This window comes from Arvicanthis niloticus, chromosome 2, assembly GCF_011762505.2.
Source record: "Arvicanthis niloticus isolate mArvNil1 chromosome 2, mArvNil1.pat.X, whole genome shotgun sequence".
Classification (NCBI taxonomy): Eukaryota; Metazoa; Chordata; class Mammalia; order Rodentia; family Muridae; genus Arvicanthis; species Arvicanthis niloticus.
The window spans coordinates 48,681,825-48,702,235 of record NC_047659.1 but is presented as its reverse complement, the minus strand read 5'-3'; the positions used below and the strand labels follow the sequence as shown (position 1 = coordinate 48,702,235).

At 38.0% G+C, this 20,411-nt stretch overlaps 1 protein-coding gene across 1 annotated transcript in view; it reads left to right on the top strand.

Moving 5' to 3' along the window:
* Ola1 (Obg like ATPase 1) overlaps positions 1–20,411 on the top strand; it is a 123,310-nt gene that overhangs the window by 56,374 nt on the left and 46,525 nt on the right. The window contains exons 5-7 of the mRNA XM_034496332.2: positions 2,441–2,616; positions 17,232–17,312; positions 17,631–17,728. Coding sequence (XP_034352223.1) covers positions 2,441–2,616; positions 17,232–17,312; positions 17,631–17,728 — 355 coding nt within the window. The remainder of the gene's footprint in view (positions 1–2,440; positions 2,617–17,231; positions 17,313–17,630; positions 17,729–20,411) is intronic.

Below are 20,411 nucleotides of genomic sequence, written 5' to 3'. Positions count from 1 at the left end.
AATACCTTATACAATTGTCTATTTATATAGAGGCCAGTAACTAGAGTGATTATTTAACAACATCCCTCTAGTAAATGCATTAGGAAATTTTAAATGGTAGTTTCTTAATTACAACCCTCAATTTTATTCAAGCAGATAATGGAGAGGAACCTGGTATTTGAAATTCTGTTAGAAGCATAGGAACAATGTTAATTTAAGCTTCTTTATCAGTTTTGTCGCACTTAAACTTTCCACAAAGAACAGTTTTTATAAAAACAAGCCACTCTTTTTCTAAAACACAATAAACAAGTTTAATTTTCAAAACAGTATCTTAAGTTTAGTTACAATTTTGATCTTACAGTAATTAGCCAGAACAAGAAAATCATAATTGCTGTATGTTCTGCCCAACCGTGTGTGTGTGTGTGTGTGTGTGTGTGTGTGTGTGTGTATGTGTACGCTCGTGTGCGTGTATGTACAGAGAGAGAGACTGAAAATATTAAATATAACAAACCTCCATTTTTTAAAAGTAGGTCTAAATTGGATTCTACCACAGACTTCTTACCCAGCAATCTTATCATGTTTCCTTTAATAACATCTTCATTACAAGCCTCTCTGTTTCCCCTTGCCTCCCACCCCACCTTACTCTGGTAAATTACGCAGTCAGAGACACACAGGCATTTGTGTGAGGCAGGACACACACTTGGCATTTGTGAAGATCCAGCTACTGCTTTCATTTGCATCCAACATTTCCTTCCTCCTGGAGTAGAGTGGGAAATGCTTTCCTATGCCTAGTGCACCCTGTGCTGTCTGCACTGGGTGCTCAGAGTTTTAGGGTGTTGTTGAGTCACTGTAGCCTTCGGCTTCTATAGAAAGACAGCTGTTTAGGGTACTTCTCACTCTTGTAGAAGATAGTTCTTTTCTACTGTGTCCTTAGACATGACCTTGAACCTCCAATGCTCTTATTTCTACCCCATGAGTACTAAGGTAGCAGGTATGTCCTGGTGCACCTAGTTTAGGCACTCTTGAAGATCAAGCCTTCCTGTGTGCCAGGTAGACACTACCAGCTCAGGGGCGCCTAGGCTGACTCGGCTATCTCTGTAGCTGGCTCTGCTGCTTATGTTGCTCTCTTGTCTTTGTAAAGTCAATCAAAGCAAAAAAGAGTGGTGTGCCCACTGGGCGGGTCTTGTGTTGGTTGTGTTTAGTAAGAAATACACCAAGTTAGGAAATTTTTGGGTTTTGTTTGTTTTTTGCTTATTTTGTTCATAAGAATCTGACATCATCTAATACACCAGTTCAATGCTTAAAGCACTTAAATATTTAAATACCTATATTTTGTGGCTTATTACTGAACAATCCACATTAGGATTAAAACTGACTTTTAAAAAAACTAGGCAGTTGCAATTTAGAATTCTTTCTAGCCTATAACTAGAATGTCCTAGTCTATCTTGCATAAAAATTAGCTATATTTGCTATCTCTTTATCAAATTTAAGCTAACTCATGATTCCTATAATACCTCTGTCTAAAATAATTGACACTCTATGTTAGAAAACACCTCTTAGGTAGAATAATTAATTTGTTTATAAGTGTTTATTGTTTTGAGCCTTTATCACTGCTTTCTGTTTATAATATTTCATAGAATTTATTCATTTTTGTGTGATACTGTTCTTTATGGTAATTTGAGTAAATCCCAATAGAATTATGTTGCCACATTATGTCTTCAGAAGGGCATAAAGTCAGTACACATGCTTCAGTAATATCTGGTTGTTTTACCCTTATGTTTCTAGTTGGCAATTTGAAATTATGGCTTCAACTGCACTTTAAATATGTGATAATAGCATGTGTTTCTAATAAGGGCCAGCACCATTTTGTTCAGATAGTGTGAATGGTTGTCACTCATATATGACAAATGCACCTTCATCTGCTTCTTTGATAGCCCCCTAAAAACCATACCCTCAAATCAGGCCGATGAAATTAGCTGCTGTGTAAATTGTGTGTCTGAGTGGTTCATTATCTAATCACCGTCAGAGCCACAGTGATAAAGTAGACGGAAGCAGAGAAGAGGTCTGCCAGATGATTTGAGCCCCCTACCCCCCCAAATCTGGTTTCCCTTGGAAACCCTAATAGTGCAGTTTAAAACTTCAGGCTTTCGTGCCTGGCATTCATATCTCTTATAAACCAAACTTGAAAGCAGCCAGTAGTTCTGAAATAAAATTTTGTTTTCCTATTTTACTTGTCTGTATCAGTTTTTTAAATGTTGACATTCTTGAACTACTATTTCTGTGGTTATATGTTAAGTATTACCAAATGGAGGGAAATGCTATGGTCTGCTTGAAAAGAGTTAAGGACAATTGATTTGCTGTAGCTGTTTGCTCACGGTCTAAAAGTCCTCCACTCTGTTCACTCTGATTACAGTGACCTTCTGTATCATCTGTTCACTGAATTCATTGTTAATTCATTTAGGTGCTTTTGAAGATGATGATATCACACACGTTGAAGGAAGTGTAGATCCCATTCGAGATATAGAAATAATTCATGAAGAGCTTCAGCTGAAAGATGAGGAGATGATTGGGCCCATTCTAGATAAACTAGAGAAAGTGGCTGTGAGAGGAGGCGACAAGAAGCTAAAGCCCGAATATGTAAGTAAACATTTACAACTTGGAAAAAAATTCTTCAGTGTGGTTTTCTTGGTCTAAAAATAAATCACATAAACTATTTATGCTATTATTGAATGCTGAAGTTTTTTTGTTTTATTTGTTTTTTGGAGAAGTTTCATTTGAGCACACAACTGAGAGTCATGGTTATTAGCAAGCCATAGTTAGTAATATTGAGAATTTACGTAGTTATGGGTAGACTTTTGAGTTATAGTACTTAAACATAGTTTTGCAATGAAAAACACTTAACTGGGTTTAGAGAAATGATGAATATATGAACTTCATAATTTTGAATTAATGATTTACACAAATGATTGGTCTGACCTAGGGATGGACAGAATGAATACATGTATGTGTGTGTGTGTGAGAGAGTGAGCACCCACACAAACACATTTTTGGGTGGGATATAGGTTGCACTTATGGTATAGTGAACATGTGGAGGTCAGGGGACAACGTCAAGGGTGGTCCTTTCTTTCTTTTTCTTTGAAGCCAGGTCTTTAGCTGTTTGCCACTGTATGTGTCAGGCTGGCTGACCCATAATCTTCAGGGGATTCTCTCTCTCTCTTTGGCTGAGGAGTATTGAGATTACACATGTTTATCTACTATGCGTGGCTTTACGTGCTTCTAGGGATTTGAACTTGGGGCTCCATGCTTCCATAGTAGGCACTTTACCTAGTGAGCCATCTCTAATTCCTGGTTCTGTTCTTTTGAGATAAGGTCTTAGTTTGTAACCCATGTAACCCAAGCTCCTCTCAAACTAGCTGTGATCCTCCTGTCTCACCTCCTGAGCACTGGAATTACAGAGATGAGCTCCCTTGCCACCTTTGAATGAATATACTTTTTTTTTTGAAGGTTCTTTTCTTCTTGGGTATTTTAAAAAATGTTTATTTATTTATTTTATTTATATGAGCACACTGTTGCTGTCTTCAGACACACTAGAAGAGGGCATCAGATCCCATTACAGATGGTTGTGAGCCACCATGTGGTTGTTGGGAATTGAACTCAGGACCTCTGGAAGAACAGCCAGTGCTCTTAACTGCTGAGCCATCTCTCTATTCACAAATGAATACACTTTTAAGGTAGACAGAAGTTTTATCTTTTATGGAGTGGAAATAATCACCATTATTCCACTACTTAGATGTATTTGTAATCACATTAGTGAATTATTATTTGTAGCATTGTGATACTTAAACATCAGTTTTGAAGTTTTTTATGGTTGAGTTTACTTCTCATTTAAGAAAGAGATGCATAAAAACATCTAGTAACTGTTCTTGCTTTATATACAACTTGGTTGTAGAAATATTTTTTTATTTTTATGTGTTAATTTTTATTGCAAATAAAAAATACTGCAAATATTTGTTTTAGTTTTCAGAGACTGATTATGCCATTTCACCCTCCCACGTTTATTTTCAGTGACTATAAAACTATACTACTTAGAAAGGACCCAGCATTGGCTAACGGAGCTCAGAGTGCTGCTTCCCGCGTCTGCCTGCTCTCCTGAGCTTCTCAGGAAAGCATATTTCTTCTTTATGTTTCTGTTCTAAGTAGGCCTGTCCTGATACTCTGGGCTTTCTTACTTTCTCTGAAGCTCCCCTCTTTCTACTGTGTGGCTGACATCTGTCGACTTAACTAAAAGGCATGTCCTCTTTGTTTCTCTTCTATGTTCTCCTCCTCCAGGCAGCCGCTGTATTTACAGGTGCCTACCTTGGGATATTCTTTTAAACTCTAATAAAACTGTCCTCTTTAAATAAACTTTGGCTTTTCTTGGGAAGGAAGGAAAGAAAGATCCTATACTTGTCTTCTGAATGTAGGAACACTTATCAACGAATAATAGTAAAAATAGTTTGACTTGGGACCGGAAGGTGTGTGTGCTGCCAGTTTCCTTTGTGTGCTTCCCTTCTCTTACTGTTATGCTCATTCTCTAGTTACACACAATAGAGAATGGAGAGGCACCTAATGAAGTTACATGAGGGTTAGGTGAGAGAAGAAAATGGAAAATGGGTATAAAAATATTCCTTGGGTTGCAGGGGAGGATTGGTGTGAAGCAGTATCTTCTGGACATGACAGGACAGCTGCACTCATGAGCTCACAGCAGCTGTAGGATAAGACCTGCAGGTGATGAAGCCAGTCAGTGTTCTAGCATGGAGCATGGAGGGACTCGCAAGCCCCCACCCCTAGCTGAAGTGATGGTGACATTTAACAGCTTCTGGGAAACGAAGAGTCAGGTTTTATTCCATGGTCTGTCTCTTGTTGCATTGACTGTGCTCTGGTGGATAACCCACATTGATGATACAAATTGAACTTGGTGGGTTATTTAAAAATAAGGGGGGGGGGACACAAAATTGCAGTTGTCGATCTGAGAGGAGTTAAGGTAAATATGATCAAAATACATTGTATGAATTATCAAAGAATTAATAAAATATATAAAATATGTTGAAAAATACTACTGAGGACACAAAAATACCGTTCCTGTGGCTAGAGACGCTGCTTACTAGTAGAGTTCTTGCGTAGCATGTGTCCACACATACATGCACACCCTCTCACACATGAGTGTGCACCCTAGCACACACTGCACAGATGCCAGGCATAGTGGCAAATACCTGTCATATACTTGAGAGGCCAAGATCAGGAGTTATAAACCAGCCTCATTCATTGCAAGAGAAACTACCTCAGAAGTAAAATGGGGTGGTGAGTTGGCTCAGTGGATAAAGGCACTTGCCACCCAAGCCTAGCAATCTGAGTTTGATTCCCCAGAATCCACTTGGTGGGAGAAAGAAACCTGCCTTCCATAGTTGTCTTCTGACCACATGTGCTCTATGGAAAGTGATACCCCCCCCCCCCATTATGTGTATACATATGTACATTCATATATAAATATATGTTTGAAATATCTTCTCCTATCTTGTCTTATACAAGCTTTATTGTTAACCTTTTACATATAAGTTTGGTATCTATCTGAGATTTATTTTTGTTTTAGCAGTGTTCAGGTTCAGTTAGATTCTGTCCCCTCATTTGGAGTGCCAGCAATCTCTACTACAAAAAAAAGTAAAATAATTCTCTTCCAATGAATGTTACCTTGGTCATAACTCAAAGAGCTCTGTGGCATTTCAGCTCTTTGTTTAGGATTGGCAAATGGTAGCACAGTGTCCAGGAGTGTCTTAGTTAGGCTTTTATTGCTGTGAACAGACACCATGACCAAGGCAACTCTTATAAGGACAACATTTAATTGGGTCTGGCTTACAGGTTCAGATATTCAGTCCATCATCAAGTTGAGAACACGGCAGCATCCAGACATGGTTCAGGAGGAGCTGAGAGTTCTACATCTTTATCTGGAGGCCTTTAGCAGAATACTGACCTCCGGGCAGCTAGGGCTAGGATATTGAAGCCCATACCCACAGTGACACACCTACTCCAACAAGGCCACACCTACAAATAGTGCCACTCCCTGGGCCAAGCAAATACAAACCATCATAGGAGTAACAGTGGGGATCTCCTTTATCACAGCCTTTACACAGTTGTGTTTCCTCTGTCCCATCTGTCCTATCAGCACTCTTGCTAAAATGAAGCTAATCATACTAAAGACCCACGCCACTCTACTATGTCCTCATTTTAACTAATTCTCAAGGGGAAAAAGAAATAGAATTCTGAGAAGGATGCATTAGAGACATTTCTGAAATGTGTAGCCCAGGCTGTCTTTGAACTGTAATTCTCCTGCCCTTGGGCTTCCAAATGCTGGGATTTGGGGTATGTAAAGACATACCTGGCTTAAGCTAGGAATGGTGTTTAATGGCTTAAATATGGCTTCTTATTACTGTCATTGAGTCAGATTGTCACATAGCCTAGGTTGGCCTCAAACTCTGAGTAGCCAAGGATGCACTTGAATTCCTGATCTTCCTGTTTCCATCTTCCAAGTTTGGGAATCTCAGGGTTGTGACCGCATCTGGCTTTATGTTCTGCTTGACATAGAACCCAGAATTCTGCTCATGCTAGGCTAGCATGCTGTCATCTGACTTACCTCTTCAACCTCTAAAAGTATTATTTCCAAAGGGAAAGATATGAAGAGAAAGTCATTGATGCTGAAGAACATTCTTTCATCTTCCTGTGCAGTCTCCAGTAATGAAGGCAAGCTGTTTAAAATGAAACCCATGTCTCTTCCTGTAACCCAGGCTGGCTTGGAACTCACTACATATCTGGTTTCACACTCATGGTAATTTTCCCACCTCAGCCTTCTTGGTGCTAGAATTACAGGTGTAAGCCACCATACTCCATTTTTCTTGTTCTCCTCCCCAACCCACCCCCTTATGCTGGCCAGGCTGCCCTTGAACTCAGTAACCTCCTGCCTCCATCTCCTGAGTGCTGGAATTGCAGACACACATCATCTTGCCCCACAGTTAATGTCTTAGTTATCCATTAAGATAAGTGCTAAAACAGAAGATTCCTGCTCTAAAAATGGTATTTATCTTGGTAAATTATACATAATATAACATTTACCATTAACCAATTTTAGGTATATAATTCACTTGAGTTTTTCATAAACTCAGAGTGAAAGAAATTCTGTGGTTTTTAAACAATGGCTTTCCACAGAGCATTGGAGGAGGTATACACCTTTAGTCCCAGGATTTGGGAGGCAGAGGCAAGAAGATACATGTGAGTTGGAAGCTGGCATGGTCTGCCGAGCAAGCTCCAGAACAGCCCGGCTACATAGAGAAACCCTGTCTTGAAACAAACAAAAGACAATGATTTCTCACTTTCTTATCCCTGCTCCTGGTAACTTTTGTTTTTCTTTCTGTCTCCAAAGATTTGCCTATTCTAGATGTCTTATAAAATAGAATTATATGGTTTATATTCTTTTCTGTTTGGCTTATTTCATTAAAAATACATTAAGAATATCAAATGCTTAGATAAACTTCTACTTTTTTACCACTTTTATATATGTATTTATTATTTTTTTATGTGTGTGTGTGAGTGCCTGCTTGCATGTATATTTATTATGTGAATGCCTGGTACCTATAAAGGCCTGAAGAAAGTCTCTGAACTGCCTGTAACTGGATGTGAGCAGATATGAGTGGGAACTGAACTCAAGTTCTCTGTAAGAGCAGCAAATACTGTTAAGCTCTGAGCCACTGCTCTAGACTCTTTATAGCTATTATAAACTAAATTTATAGAAAGCAAACCCTAAAGTTAAATAAACACTTAAGTAGATCAATCAGTTTAAACCTTCATGATGCATAGGAAGATAGCTTAGTTGGCAAAATGCTTGTAAGAGGTCCTGAGTTTGATTCCCAGAGGCCACATTAAAAAAAAAAAAAAAAAAGCAGAGTGCTCTGGCACAGTTATATTCCCTGTACTGGAGAGACAGAGGCAGCAAGATCCCTCTGACTGAGTTTGTCCTCTGGCCATCATATTGACACTTACATAGGCACATACATATGTATCTGTGTATATATGAACATAAACACACAGAGAAGAATGATGAGGACTGGAGAGATGGTTCAGTTATTAAGAATGCTTACACTTGTGTCCAGCAGCTCACAACCTATAATGCTGCCTTGTGGGGACCCAGTGCTCTCTTCTAACTTCTGCGGACACTTACATACATGTGTACACACACACATATACACTTTTTTTTTTTTTGAAAAAACATGTATTAATTAGGAATGTAGATAGATTATTATGGTTTATTATTTGAATGTACATACATTTAATGTGCATACATTTAATGTATACATTCAAGTAATATATAAGTTCAAAAGTATAATATATTTAAAATGTTTTAAAGACAAAAAATTTAAAACAAGAATGATAAAATTCTTAACTTGATGTGATAATATCAACATGGGACTCAAACTTTGTGTCTTAGTTACTTTTCTATTGTCATGAAGTGACACCATACTAAGAGAACGTTTAATTGGGGGCTTGCTTACAGTTTCAGAGAGTTCATTTATGATTGTTATGGCAGAATATGGCTGTAGGCAGACGTGACGCAGGAGCTGTAGCTGATAGTGAACATCTGATCCACAACCTCTGGGCAGAGACTAACTGAAAGTGCTGTGGGATTGTGAAAGCCAACAAGGTCACACCTCCTAATCCTTCCCAAGACCATTCCACCAACTGGGGACCAAGCATTCAAATACATGAGCTTATGGTGGCTATTGTTTAGACCACCACACTGTGGTAGGTTGAACTACTTCATGGGTCCAGAAGTAATTATTCTAAATACTGATGAGGGGGTTGAACAGCGATGCTTTTAAGCAGCAGTGGAAAAAGTTGAGGGTTGAGCTAGTTTTTCCTATTTGCTTTTTGTATGAGAACCTCTGCATAACTGACTACAATTATTCAAATAACCTTCTTAACATTATATGTTGCTTAATTTACAGTCATTTTTAACAAAGAACTATTGTTAGGTTTTAGAGAATAAAATAACTTCATATTTGGTCGTATAGCATATGAACATATAGCTAAAAATTGCTAGAGATGAAAAACTATGTCATTTACTCTCAGAAATTTTCTTTTACTTTTAAATTGAAGCTTTTATTTCTAAGGAACAGGTTCAGCTTAATACTATTTCAAGAAATGGGATTTTATATTTAAAATACAAAGCAATAAATGCAATGAAATAAGAAAATATTCAAGAACGGTTTTTAGTATAGTCACATGCCTTTTGGAGTTGAATTGTAAGGTATGCCAGAACAGCTCCAGGACACAGCAGTATGTGCCTGTCTCTGGCACTGTGCAGCTCACAGAGCCAGACGTGCTGTTTCTCTGTCACCACAAAGAACCCTACCTTCCTTCTATTGCTGCTAGGATTTACATCTTGCCTTATATATTACTTTTATTTCTGACTTTTGCTTTTTTACAATTTATGCATACTTAAAAGTAGCTAGCTTAATTTCAGGTGGTTTATTTGTGTTCCTTCTGTATTTTTTCATGTGGTTTCTATGTTTTATGTGGTTTCTCTATATTTTCTGATCCAGATTCATAAGCCTGAGTGTCACATTGTATTCACTCCCATTTTAGCAGAGCTCTTGCAGGACACCACTGCATAGGGTCAGATGCCCAGTAGAAACTATCTTGAGAAGGATTAACCTCAACAGAAGTTGTGAACTGAGCCACATTACTTTGGAAAAGGACTAAGAGACCAGTAGCATGGTGGATAGTGTGTTCAGTATTATCGGTTTGTATAGCATGTAAGACAGAAGTAAATTCATCTGAGAACTGATACAAAAGGCTAGATATGTCACTGGTATATACCAGTGCTAGAGCACTTTCCTAGGATGTATAGACATCAAAAAGTGTTAGTCCCAAGGTGGGCTTGGTGATATATGCCTGCAATTTCAGGAGTTCAAGGCCATGTAGGAGCACATAGTGTTACCATGTCTTAAAAACAGTAGGAAAAATTAAAAATAAAAACCAGAGGCATGGTAGCTCACACCTGTGCTTTCAGTGCTTGGGCACCAGACATAGGACAGTCACAAGCTGAGGCTAGCCTAGTCTACAGTATGGGAACTTGTTTTAGATAAACAAACAAAACAAGAAAGAAACAAATGATAGCTGACAGTTAGATGGTGGCTGGGGAGATAACTTGATCCCCAACACCAATATAAAAGCTGTGTTTGGTGGTGGAGAGCATCCATGGAAGATCCCCATCATTGATCTTTGACCTCCACACAGAGATGTCTACACACATGCTATACATACACACAAAACCCAATAACCTGCCAAACACAGAAAAGATTTTTGAGAAGACATTCCTGGTATATGCCCTCCTGAGGGCCCTTAGTGGTATCTATGCCTTCTCTCTGTTCTGCTCTGGTGCAACTGTTTCCCTGTGCTCTGCAAACCTGTTACCTGTGCTCACTTCGTAATTCCATGCATTCCTTACCTCTACCAGATGACCTTGCCCCCCAACTCCAAAGACCAAGATAAAAGTCTGCAGACAGAAATTCTTTCAAGTTTCCACCAACCAAACCTGAAGCTGACTTACCCTTCTTACCCGCAGGAAAGGGTACACTTTTTTTCTGTTGCTTTCAAATGGCTTTTAGGCAATTTATATACTAAAATGTTCACTCTTTTAAAAGTATACATTTCAATGGACTTTAATGTATTCATAAAATTATGTTGTGTCCAGCAATCTCCCTTCCTTCCTCCCATCTGTCCCTGCTTCCCCTCATCTGTCCCTTCCTCCCTCCCTCCCTCCCTCCTTCCCTCCCTCCTTGTTTCCCTGTACAGATTGCTTAAATTTTATCTAAAATTATTGGGAGCAGAAGTGTTTCTGATGTGGATTTTTTTTTTTATATTCTTCATTATTTGCACATGCCTTCTGTTATATCTTGAGCATGGGATCCAAATTCTAAATACAAACTCATTTATGTTTCATATATGTTGTATATGCGTACTGCTGACTAAGGTTTAATACAGATTTTGGTCTTCCTTCATTCTAACTGCCGCTAGTTTCATGAGATCAGATGTGGGATTTTTCATTTGTGGATCCATGCCATTATTCAGAAAGCTGGAGATTGTGGAGGTCTCTAGGTATTTTGAAATTGGGGTTTCTCAATGGGTTGTTTGTTTTATGCCAACCCCCCGACCCCCGGTCCCCCACACAGGGTTTTTCTATATAGCCCTAGCTGTCTTGGAATGTTCTCTGTAGACCAGGCTATCCTGGAATTCAAAGATCTTCCTGCCTCTGTCTGTGATTAAAGATGGGTGCCACTATGCCTAGCCAGAATTCTCAGTTTTTTGTAATACTTGTCTCTGTCAAACTAGATTCTTTTCAGCAGTTTCCAGATTTTTCATTGTCAAATAAAAAGTTTGGTGCCACAACTTTCCAAATACTCCCTTCAATTACATGTATATTTTAAATTTTTATTTATTGTTACTGTGTGAGGATGTCCATGCTACAGGGTTGCATGTAAAGTCACTCCTTTCCATCCACCTCTAAGTGGTTCTGGAGGTGGAATTGGGCTCTCTAGGCTTCAAACCATCTTGATGACACAATTGCCTTTTCTTTACTATCACTAAATACTTCTGAGAAAGTTATTTGTATTTACAGTCTTTAATGTAACAGTTACAAATGCTTTGTCTGCACCTCTACTTCACAGCAACTTTGGATTCATGTTCTTCCTTGCCCAGCATGAAACTGGAGGGTTTTAGGTTTGTTTGTTTGTTTGTTTTTTAACATATATTTCTGTTCTATTTGTTGCCTTCTTTTCCGCAAACCTAAATGAAAGCAGTGAGCAGTAATTATGCCATAGCCTGCATGGTTGGTTACTGTCTGTAACTTAAATTCAGCTTACCTCAAGTTTTTAAGAGCTAGGAGGAAGATATTAAGAGTCTGTCACACCTGACCTTTAGCCAGTAAAGTTTAATTTCCAGTAGAGTTTTGGTTTCAGTGTTCAACCTGTCTAGCACAATCTTTGTTGTTCATGTTTCTCAGCCTTGCCGACTTTACTCCCATCAGAGTGGCCCATTAAGGTCTCCTTCCGGATCCTAGGTTATGTAGCTCACAGATGATAACAGTGATCATGAGGATGACAGTGGTGATGGTTTGGTTTGGTTTGGTTTGGTTTTTGAGATAGGGATTCTAGCCTTTGCTGTTCTGTAACTAGCCCTATAGACTGGGCTGCCTTTGAACTCAAAAAGGTCCATCAGCCTCTGCCTCCCTAGTACAGGGAATAAAGGCCTGCACCACCATGCCTGACTACTCTGTGAATCACAGCCTTCATAACTGAACATTAAGAGAATTGTGAACAATGTGGCAACAGTAAAAAGGTTTCTAAGTGTGTGGCAACTGAAAGTTCATGATTAAACATGTAATGAATATAAGGTGTTTCTGACAGCATTCACCTGCTTGCTGGCTAAAAGATGGGGGGAGGAGATTTTTTGGTTTTGTTTTGTTTTTATTAAATGAAAAGAATATAAGGTGTCTCTGACAGCATTCACCTGCTTGATTTTAAATTGTTCAGCTTGCTGGCTAAAAGATGGGGGGGGGGGAGATTTTTTTGGTTTTGTTTTGTTTTTATTAAATGAAAAGTTTGGGCTTGGAATTAAGACAGAATTTTTAACAATTTCTGAAATGGGCTAAAGATACTTCTGTCATCTTGTACTTGTATTTTTATGAAGGGCCTTCTCAGCATTGACAGTCAACTCTGAAAACACTGAATGAGCTGTACATTTGCAGTATCAAATACTCAGCCAGTGTTTAATTCTGTATGTAAACAACCATCTCATAGTATGCAAATTGCTCTAGTTTCTAATAAATGGTAATATATGCATGCAAAAAATGGTTTTTAAATAAAATTTTTATAATTATCAGTAAATACTTGGTTCATTTGCATACTTTGTATACCTCTGTACACAAGGCCATTAAAATTTGCTCAGGTATAAAGAGGTTATTAATGGGAGAAGTCTTAGGAACACTGCTTTAGTCTGCAGCTCTGAACTCTTCCTCATTTCTTCTGTTAACTGGTTCCAAATACTTAAGAATCACATGGTGAGGCAATTTTGTGTACTGATTACTTTTCTTGCTGCTTTAGCTAAAACCCTGAGAAGAAACAACTTTAAGATTTATTTTAGTTCTGTCGTAATGGGGGTGGTGTGGCAGCAAGAGCAGCTCCAGGCCACACTGCAGGAGTGGAGGCTACTTACTTATAGCCTCCCATCAGAGGAGGAAGCAGGACAGGAAGCACACCTGTCTATAACTGTACGACCTTTCCCAGCGAGGCTCCACCTTCTGACAGTCCACAGTCTCTCAGATAGCAACCCCGGTGGACTGGGAACCAGGTGTTTAGAACCTGTGGGGGATGCTTCCCACTGAAATCATGACAGGTCTTCTCTTACTGTAAAGTCTTTCTCTAGGTGGTCACATCCCTATCTGTGGCTACAATTATTGTCTAAATATAGGTAAGTTCTAAGTTTGTATCCCTAGCATTGATCTAGCCTTTGAGCTCCAATTGAGTGTATTTAATTTCTGGCTGATTCCCCTTTGGTGTTTCAGACATATCACAGTAGTGTATCTAAAACCAAGTGCAAGAGCACTGCCTCAACCCCACCCCTCCATTGTTCCGTAATAAATGTGCCAGCTCAGACCCAGGTCCTGAGTAACTAACCAGTCATTGCTCCCGAGCTCCGTCTCCACTTCCCACACCCTGTTCTTTACATCATCAACAGGACACCTAGGGTTTGCTTCCATACTGAAGCATTAGATTGTTATATCTAAGATTAGTATACCCATAAAACTACAAGCTAATACAAAACAATATACAGAATATATTTTTTCATATTTTTATTACTTTTATTATTTTTACAATCTAGTTGTTGCCCCCCCGTCTGCCTTCCCACAGTTCCTACCCCCCCCATCCAAGATGATGTCCTGCACTACCACCCCCCCCTGGGGGGGGGGAGGACCTCAAGTCTCTCAAGGGTTAGGTGTGTCTTCCCCCACTGAGGCCGGATCAGGCATCCTCTGCTGTGTATGTGTCAGGGGCCTCAGACCAGCTCATGTATGTTGCCTGGTTGGTGGATTGGTGAGAGATCTTGGGGGTCTGGGTTAGCAATGTTAGGTGGTTACATAAACAGTCTAGGTCCATGTTCCAAAATCTGTATTTCTTTATAATGTATGAGATCTTGGGTGGGAGGAATGGCTCAGTGGTTAAGAGCACTGGTTACTCTTAGAGAGGACTGAGTTCAGTTCTTGACACCTACCGTGGTAAGTCATAACCATCTGTAACTCTAGTTCTAAAGGATCTGATGTCCTCTTCTGACCTCCATGGACACCAGACACACACATAGCACACTGACATACATGCAGGCAAAACACTCATATAAATAAGAAATGTGAAATCTCAGTGGTTAAGAATATTTGCTGCTCTCCCAGAGTACTTGAATTCAGTCCTAGCACAAACATTAGGAGGCTCACAGCCGCTGGATCCAGGGGATCTGATGCCCTCTTCTGGCCTCGTTCACATATGTGAACATATGTGAACATATGTGCCATATGTGACCTGTTCACATATGGCAGACACAAATTGAAATATGAAATCTCAAAATGACTAGAATGCATTAAAGATTTACACAAAGTAATGTTAATTACAAAAAAAGTTAATTAAAACTTTATAATTAACATTACTTTGTGTAACCTAGTAATGTTTTTACTATGTGCTCATTTGCTGAAAGTGGATAAAATATATATTTTTCAACTAACTAAATTTAAGTGGAAATTTTTATTGATCATTTTGTATATATTATTAATATATTGTATCTATTACTATATATACTTATATATGCAACCATAAAGGGAACATTTACTTAGCCTATTACACATTTTATATAAATAACCCCCTTTTGCTCCAATTAGAAGTTTTTCAGATTGGCTATAGGATTTTAATTTCTTACTAAAATTAAATTTTCCTTTTATATAAGAAAAGAACACACTGAGAATATAGCATCTACTGATTATGACTGCAGTCTACTTCTGGTCTATATTAGATAAAACTGGCATCTCAGTAATCTAACACATAACTGTAGCTTCTAAGGAAAATACTGTTGGTGAACTTCACGTATGACTTGGCTCTCTTTAGGCAAAACTGTAGTTCCTAGTTTATGGTATGAAAGAAAAAAACCTGAAAAGGAATGCTAGAATGTCTCTGTGACACAGCCTCTGTGTCTGAAGCAAGAATCTAGTTACTGTTAAATGAAGAGAAACCCTGAAATTCCTTCACTGGTCATCAGCACTCATTGAGGCCCTTTGGCTTTGTGAAAATGTTTATTGTCACAAAATATTTTATACTTTTTATATGATTAAAATTTAATTCCGTCCTATTTTGAATTGGCTTTCTTTTGTCTATTTTCTTTTTTTTAATGGAAAAGGATGAATGGAAGGAAGTGTAAGATGGTACCTCTGTTTTCTTCTTTTGTATAATCTTGTTGCATGTCTCTACATAAGCTGTTCTGGCCACTCATCATAGTAACCAGCTGGGCCATTTCACCTGCTGGAGCCATTAAAGAGGACTCTCTCCCCCTAGATTAATCCCCTCCGACATTAGTTTTTTGCACTGACAACTGCAGCAGGCATTCAGGATTTGCAGGTGGCCAGTGTGACGCACATAATTGCCTACAATTTTAGGCAATGAATAAAAATGGTCTACATTACTTGTCAAAGGTTGTATATGCAGTGCCAAGTGAGATCTATGGGAAGCCTTTTAGGGTTTAAAGAACAGTTAATAGCAAGGCTGCACAGGGCTTTTTTAATCATAATGCATTTGTAATATAGCACTTTGATCTTCTCCTTGTAGGAAATGGCGTTACATTAGCCACTTTTAAACATTTATGAGTGAAATTCAGTTACAGAAGAGTAAAAGTGATTATTCTTAAGCAGAACATGTTCAATTTCATTAAAAGTTTTCGTCTTGCCCCTTCCTTGTTAAAATCCATGGGAAGTCCTTTCCCTGGGGGCTTCAAATCAGGATCTAAGGATACAGGGCCTTTTCTTTATTTTTCTTGTTGGTAACAGTAAGATTTGCAAAGAAGGTATACTAAATATAGAGATAATTTATACAAATGGACATATACAAGAGAATAACTGGTCATAGTAATATAAAAATACTCTCAGGAAATTATTACTAATAATTGTGTTGCACCAAATTTTAAGAAGTGAATATTTAAAATAGGTCCATAAATTATCTTTACAAAAACAAAACAAAAAAATTTCCTCAAAACAGAAGGCCCAGATGATTCTCAAATATGCCTCTTCTGGAAGAGCTCAGTTTGACCTTTCAGCCCCGAGAGCCTTTTATTAACACCTGCCTGTAAGGAGACCCTTGCCACACGCAGCTTTTAGATTCAGACCCACAGAACTGATGAGGAAAGGCTTGAAGGGTTCAGTTTGTGTCACTTGCTGTTTGGCGTTTCCATTTCACAGATGATTAATCTTTCTGTGAAGAAAGGCCAGAGAAACAAAGCACTGCGGCCTCTTCCCGCAGTTCCTCCTTCTGAATGCACACTAGCTTGCTAACTAAAAGGCCTTTAGATTTCCAGCAGAGAGAGATGTTCTGAAAGTGAATGCAGCTGGTTGGAGGTCACCAGTGCAGGGCTCTTGCCATTGTGTAATGGAGGCTTTGGCAGGTTGGGGTGGGGGGAACAGTGGAGAAGTGACAGGGAGAAGGGGTTGGCAAAAAAATTAATTCAGAAGAGAAAAGGTTTGGGTCAGTTCATTTAATATTTTGTAGAGTAAATAATCAGTCATAGGTTTAAATTAGTTATTCTGTTTATATTTTTAAGGAAAAACTACTTTAGTCTCTCTTCAGGATATTCCCCATTTCATAATAGCGTGTGACATCACTAGGTAACAGTGACTCTGAAGTTCCGTCTTTGATGTGATTGAGTTGTCTTGCAGTTTTTCATATTGTTAACTAATTTTGCTGACTTTGTACACTAAACATTTAATGCCTCATCAGTATTTCATCAGTTTTCACTTGAGATACAAAAATTGTATTTCTGTTCATTACAAGAGTTATCTTATTTTGAGAACTTAAAACTTTTAGCACTTAGTGTCCAGTGCTGACTGCTCATCTTGTGTTTACTTTCTCCTTGATTGTGTGCAGGACATAATGTGCAAAGTCAAGTCTTGGGTTATAGATCAGAAGAAACCTGTTCGTTTCTATCATGACTGGAATGACAAAGAGGTATGTATAAATCCTGCGTCTGTTACAGCCTTCACTCTGATTTCTTAGAGAACAAATTGGGCTGCTCATTATCTTACAGTTACTATTGTGTATAGTTCCTTTTATTTCTGTCAGCCATTGTAAATTCCTAGGTTTATTTTTCCCTTTTCCCAGTCACCCACTTTAAATATTTCATAATATCTAACCCTTTATAAACAAAAATATTATAAAAATGAAAATGTTTACTCAAAGAGTAAAGTTTATGTTCAAATTATTCAATGTTTTACTCCATATTTACTAAGCTTTTAAAAAAGGTTCGTTGTCTGTCTCCCACTCTAGATTGAAGTGTTGAATAAACACTTATTTTTAACTTCAAAACCAATGGTCTACTTGGTGAATCTTTCTGAAAAAGACTATATAAGAAAGAAAAACAAATGGTAAGTTTTTCTTCTCTGGATATACCCACAAACATATCTGTAACACAAAGCATATAGATACGTGTATATGTTTGTATAATGTGTTTGATTTTAATATCTTTTCCTTATAAAATGTTAAGAATTAGAAAGTTATGTCTCATGTTACATTTAAAAGGTAAGTCTCCTTTGCAGTAAGAGAACATTACAAACTGAATTAAATTAGAAAATTTTGAATCATACATATTTGCTTATCAAATTTAAGTTTTTAAAATATTTTGTTTAGTTTTGTTTCAAGATGTGAGTAAATGTACTTGGAGCGATAAAGGTGTTTTAAACTGAGAATTTGTAGCCACATTAATACTGCAGGTGATCTTAAAATTGCAGTTGGACATAAATTTTAAAACTCAGGTTGAATAGTTAAGAAAGAAAGGAAAGAAGGAAGGAAGAGAGGGAAGGAGGGAGGGAGGGAGGAAAAAAGCAAAACCTAGGTATGGAAAAGGTAGAGATATTGGCTTGAAATTTCCAGAGTGTATCAAGGTAAAAGCTGCATTTGTATGTTGCCATTCTAATACGTAACTAAAATGTGCAAGATTGGTCACCCTGCCTCAAAAATTCAGAGACAACTCTTGTTCTGGTGTGGGCATGGAGACATTTGGCATAGTGCTTACTTTGACTTTCCTCACTAGACCCTCAGCATTTTATACTAGTGAGTAATAGAAACAAATCAAAACTATACAAAGAAAAAGATCTGAATTCTCCTAAAATATATTGTCGGTTTTTCCCTGTACTTCATTAAGTACTTAGATGCACATGGTTTCAATTTTCCATTAAAAAATTCTCATTTCCATATGATATCAAAGAGTGAGAAGGCTTTAAACTGAAAAATAAACATTCATAGACTGGAAGCCAAAACAATAATTAATGTCAGATGGTTAACTCCAATAAATCATTAGAATAAATTCTGTGAAATTACTGCAACTAAAAATGCCCTGTTGATATTGCTGTAAGACATTTTGTGTCCCTGATAGGAAGCTGAGTTTAACCTCTTTATTGGCAATGTTCTAGAAAGAATAATTTAGCATAAAAATGTAGTTCAGACTGGTCATTGTCCTCCAAAAAGTAATTAACTTTAAAATATAACCAGTTCCATCTTGTTTCAAACTCTAATAAATTTGATGATTAATGTGTCTGAAATTGTTTGCTTTAAGAAAGAATTTTAAAATTTATTATTTGACTTCAGTTAATAAATCTTCTCATGGAAGTATGAATGGTAACTTTTCCTGAGGCTGGGTAAAACAATACAGACATCAAAGTTTCCATGAAAAGGGATGAGTCAGTTTCCTTGCCCAAAGGGGCTTCTCACACCTGTATTTCGATGATTACAGGTAGAACTCCCTGGCTCTAATTGTATAGTAAATACCATTTCCCAGACCCTAATGGTAGACAGACTGCTTAGGAGACGCCAGTCTGTGATTTAGCTGTCGCCAGACACCCCATGTTCTTGTGAGCCCAGTTGTGATGATGATATGGTTATAGCCATTGAAACTGCTCTTGTCTAAAGAACAAATTTTAATTTGTAACAACGTAGATGTATGAATGGTTCTATTTATAAAACCAAGTTTTTGTAGGTTTTATGTATAGCTAGCTAATGATCTGGTCTGACATTGGGATATGTGTGTTGGGGGGAGGTGTCCAGATCTTGTGGAAGTTAGTGTAATTGTAGCTGAAAGATCAAAGACTGGGTAACTGAGTGATGTTCCAGAAGAGAATTTACCACATAGCCATTTTCTGTACAGTTTCTGCCGCCTGCTGTTCCTATTTTCCCTCAAGCTAGCCATTGACTACCCCCTGTGCATCCCTGCTCGTAAAACATGATTGAGGAAGTAGTTGTCATGTATTTATGAGTGGGAAACACTGTGTGATAGGGAATGGCATCTACTGGAGCCAGAAAGATTGCCACTTTCCTTCCATCCAGCCGCTCTGCTGCAGCTTTAAATCCTCTGTTTATGTAACATAGCCTTCGTATTAAAGCACAGAATGAGTTTTTATTATGAAAGATATACACACTAGGTTTTCATCACGAGTAACACTGCAAGCAAATGTAAATAGTTAAAATTCATTTTAATTCCTAAATCCATTTGCTTCTGTTAGCCTCTTGGTTTTGGGTAATGTTTGAATCTAAGCCCCATTTGCATCAGTTGCTCCTTTACCTACCCTGCCTTTTAAAAAAAAAAAATGTTTTAAGGTTAATATGTAATATTACTTAGCAAATAGGACTGGAGGGGGAAGCCGTAATAAACGTGCTCCTGGGGGCTGGGGACGGCTAGGGAGTAACGTAACTTGCCTGACTTGAACAGGCCTGCGTTGTCTCCAGCACCAAGAGGAAAAGAAGTAACGCACACACACACACACACACACCTGTGTTTTAAATGTAGAAAACCTTTTTAGTGGTTAGAAAGGTCAAGAAAGGTCTGTGACTTTGACCCCAAGAGGAGAAGGACTGTATTTCAGGTCACATTTCTAGAGTAATAAACATTTTTGGTTACTGAATTCACTTTAAATGGTAGTGCGTCATTTTTTAATTCTAAGTTTTTATTTTTTAAAAGAAGTGTTTTGGTAGATAAGGCTATATTGTATACAAACTAGAGGCATGCTGACCTTTTGAAAGGTAAACCAGACTGAGTCTGACCATCCACTGTGTTAA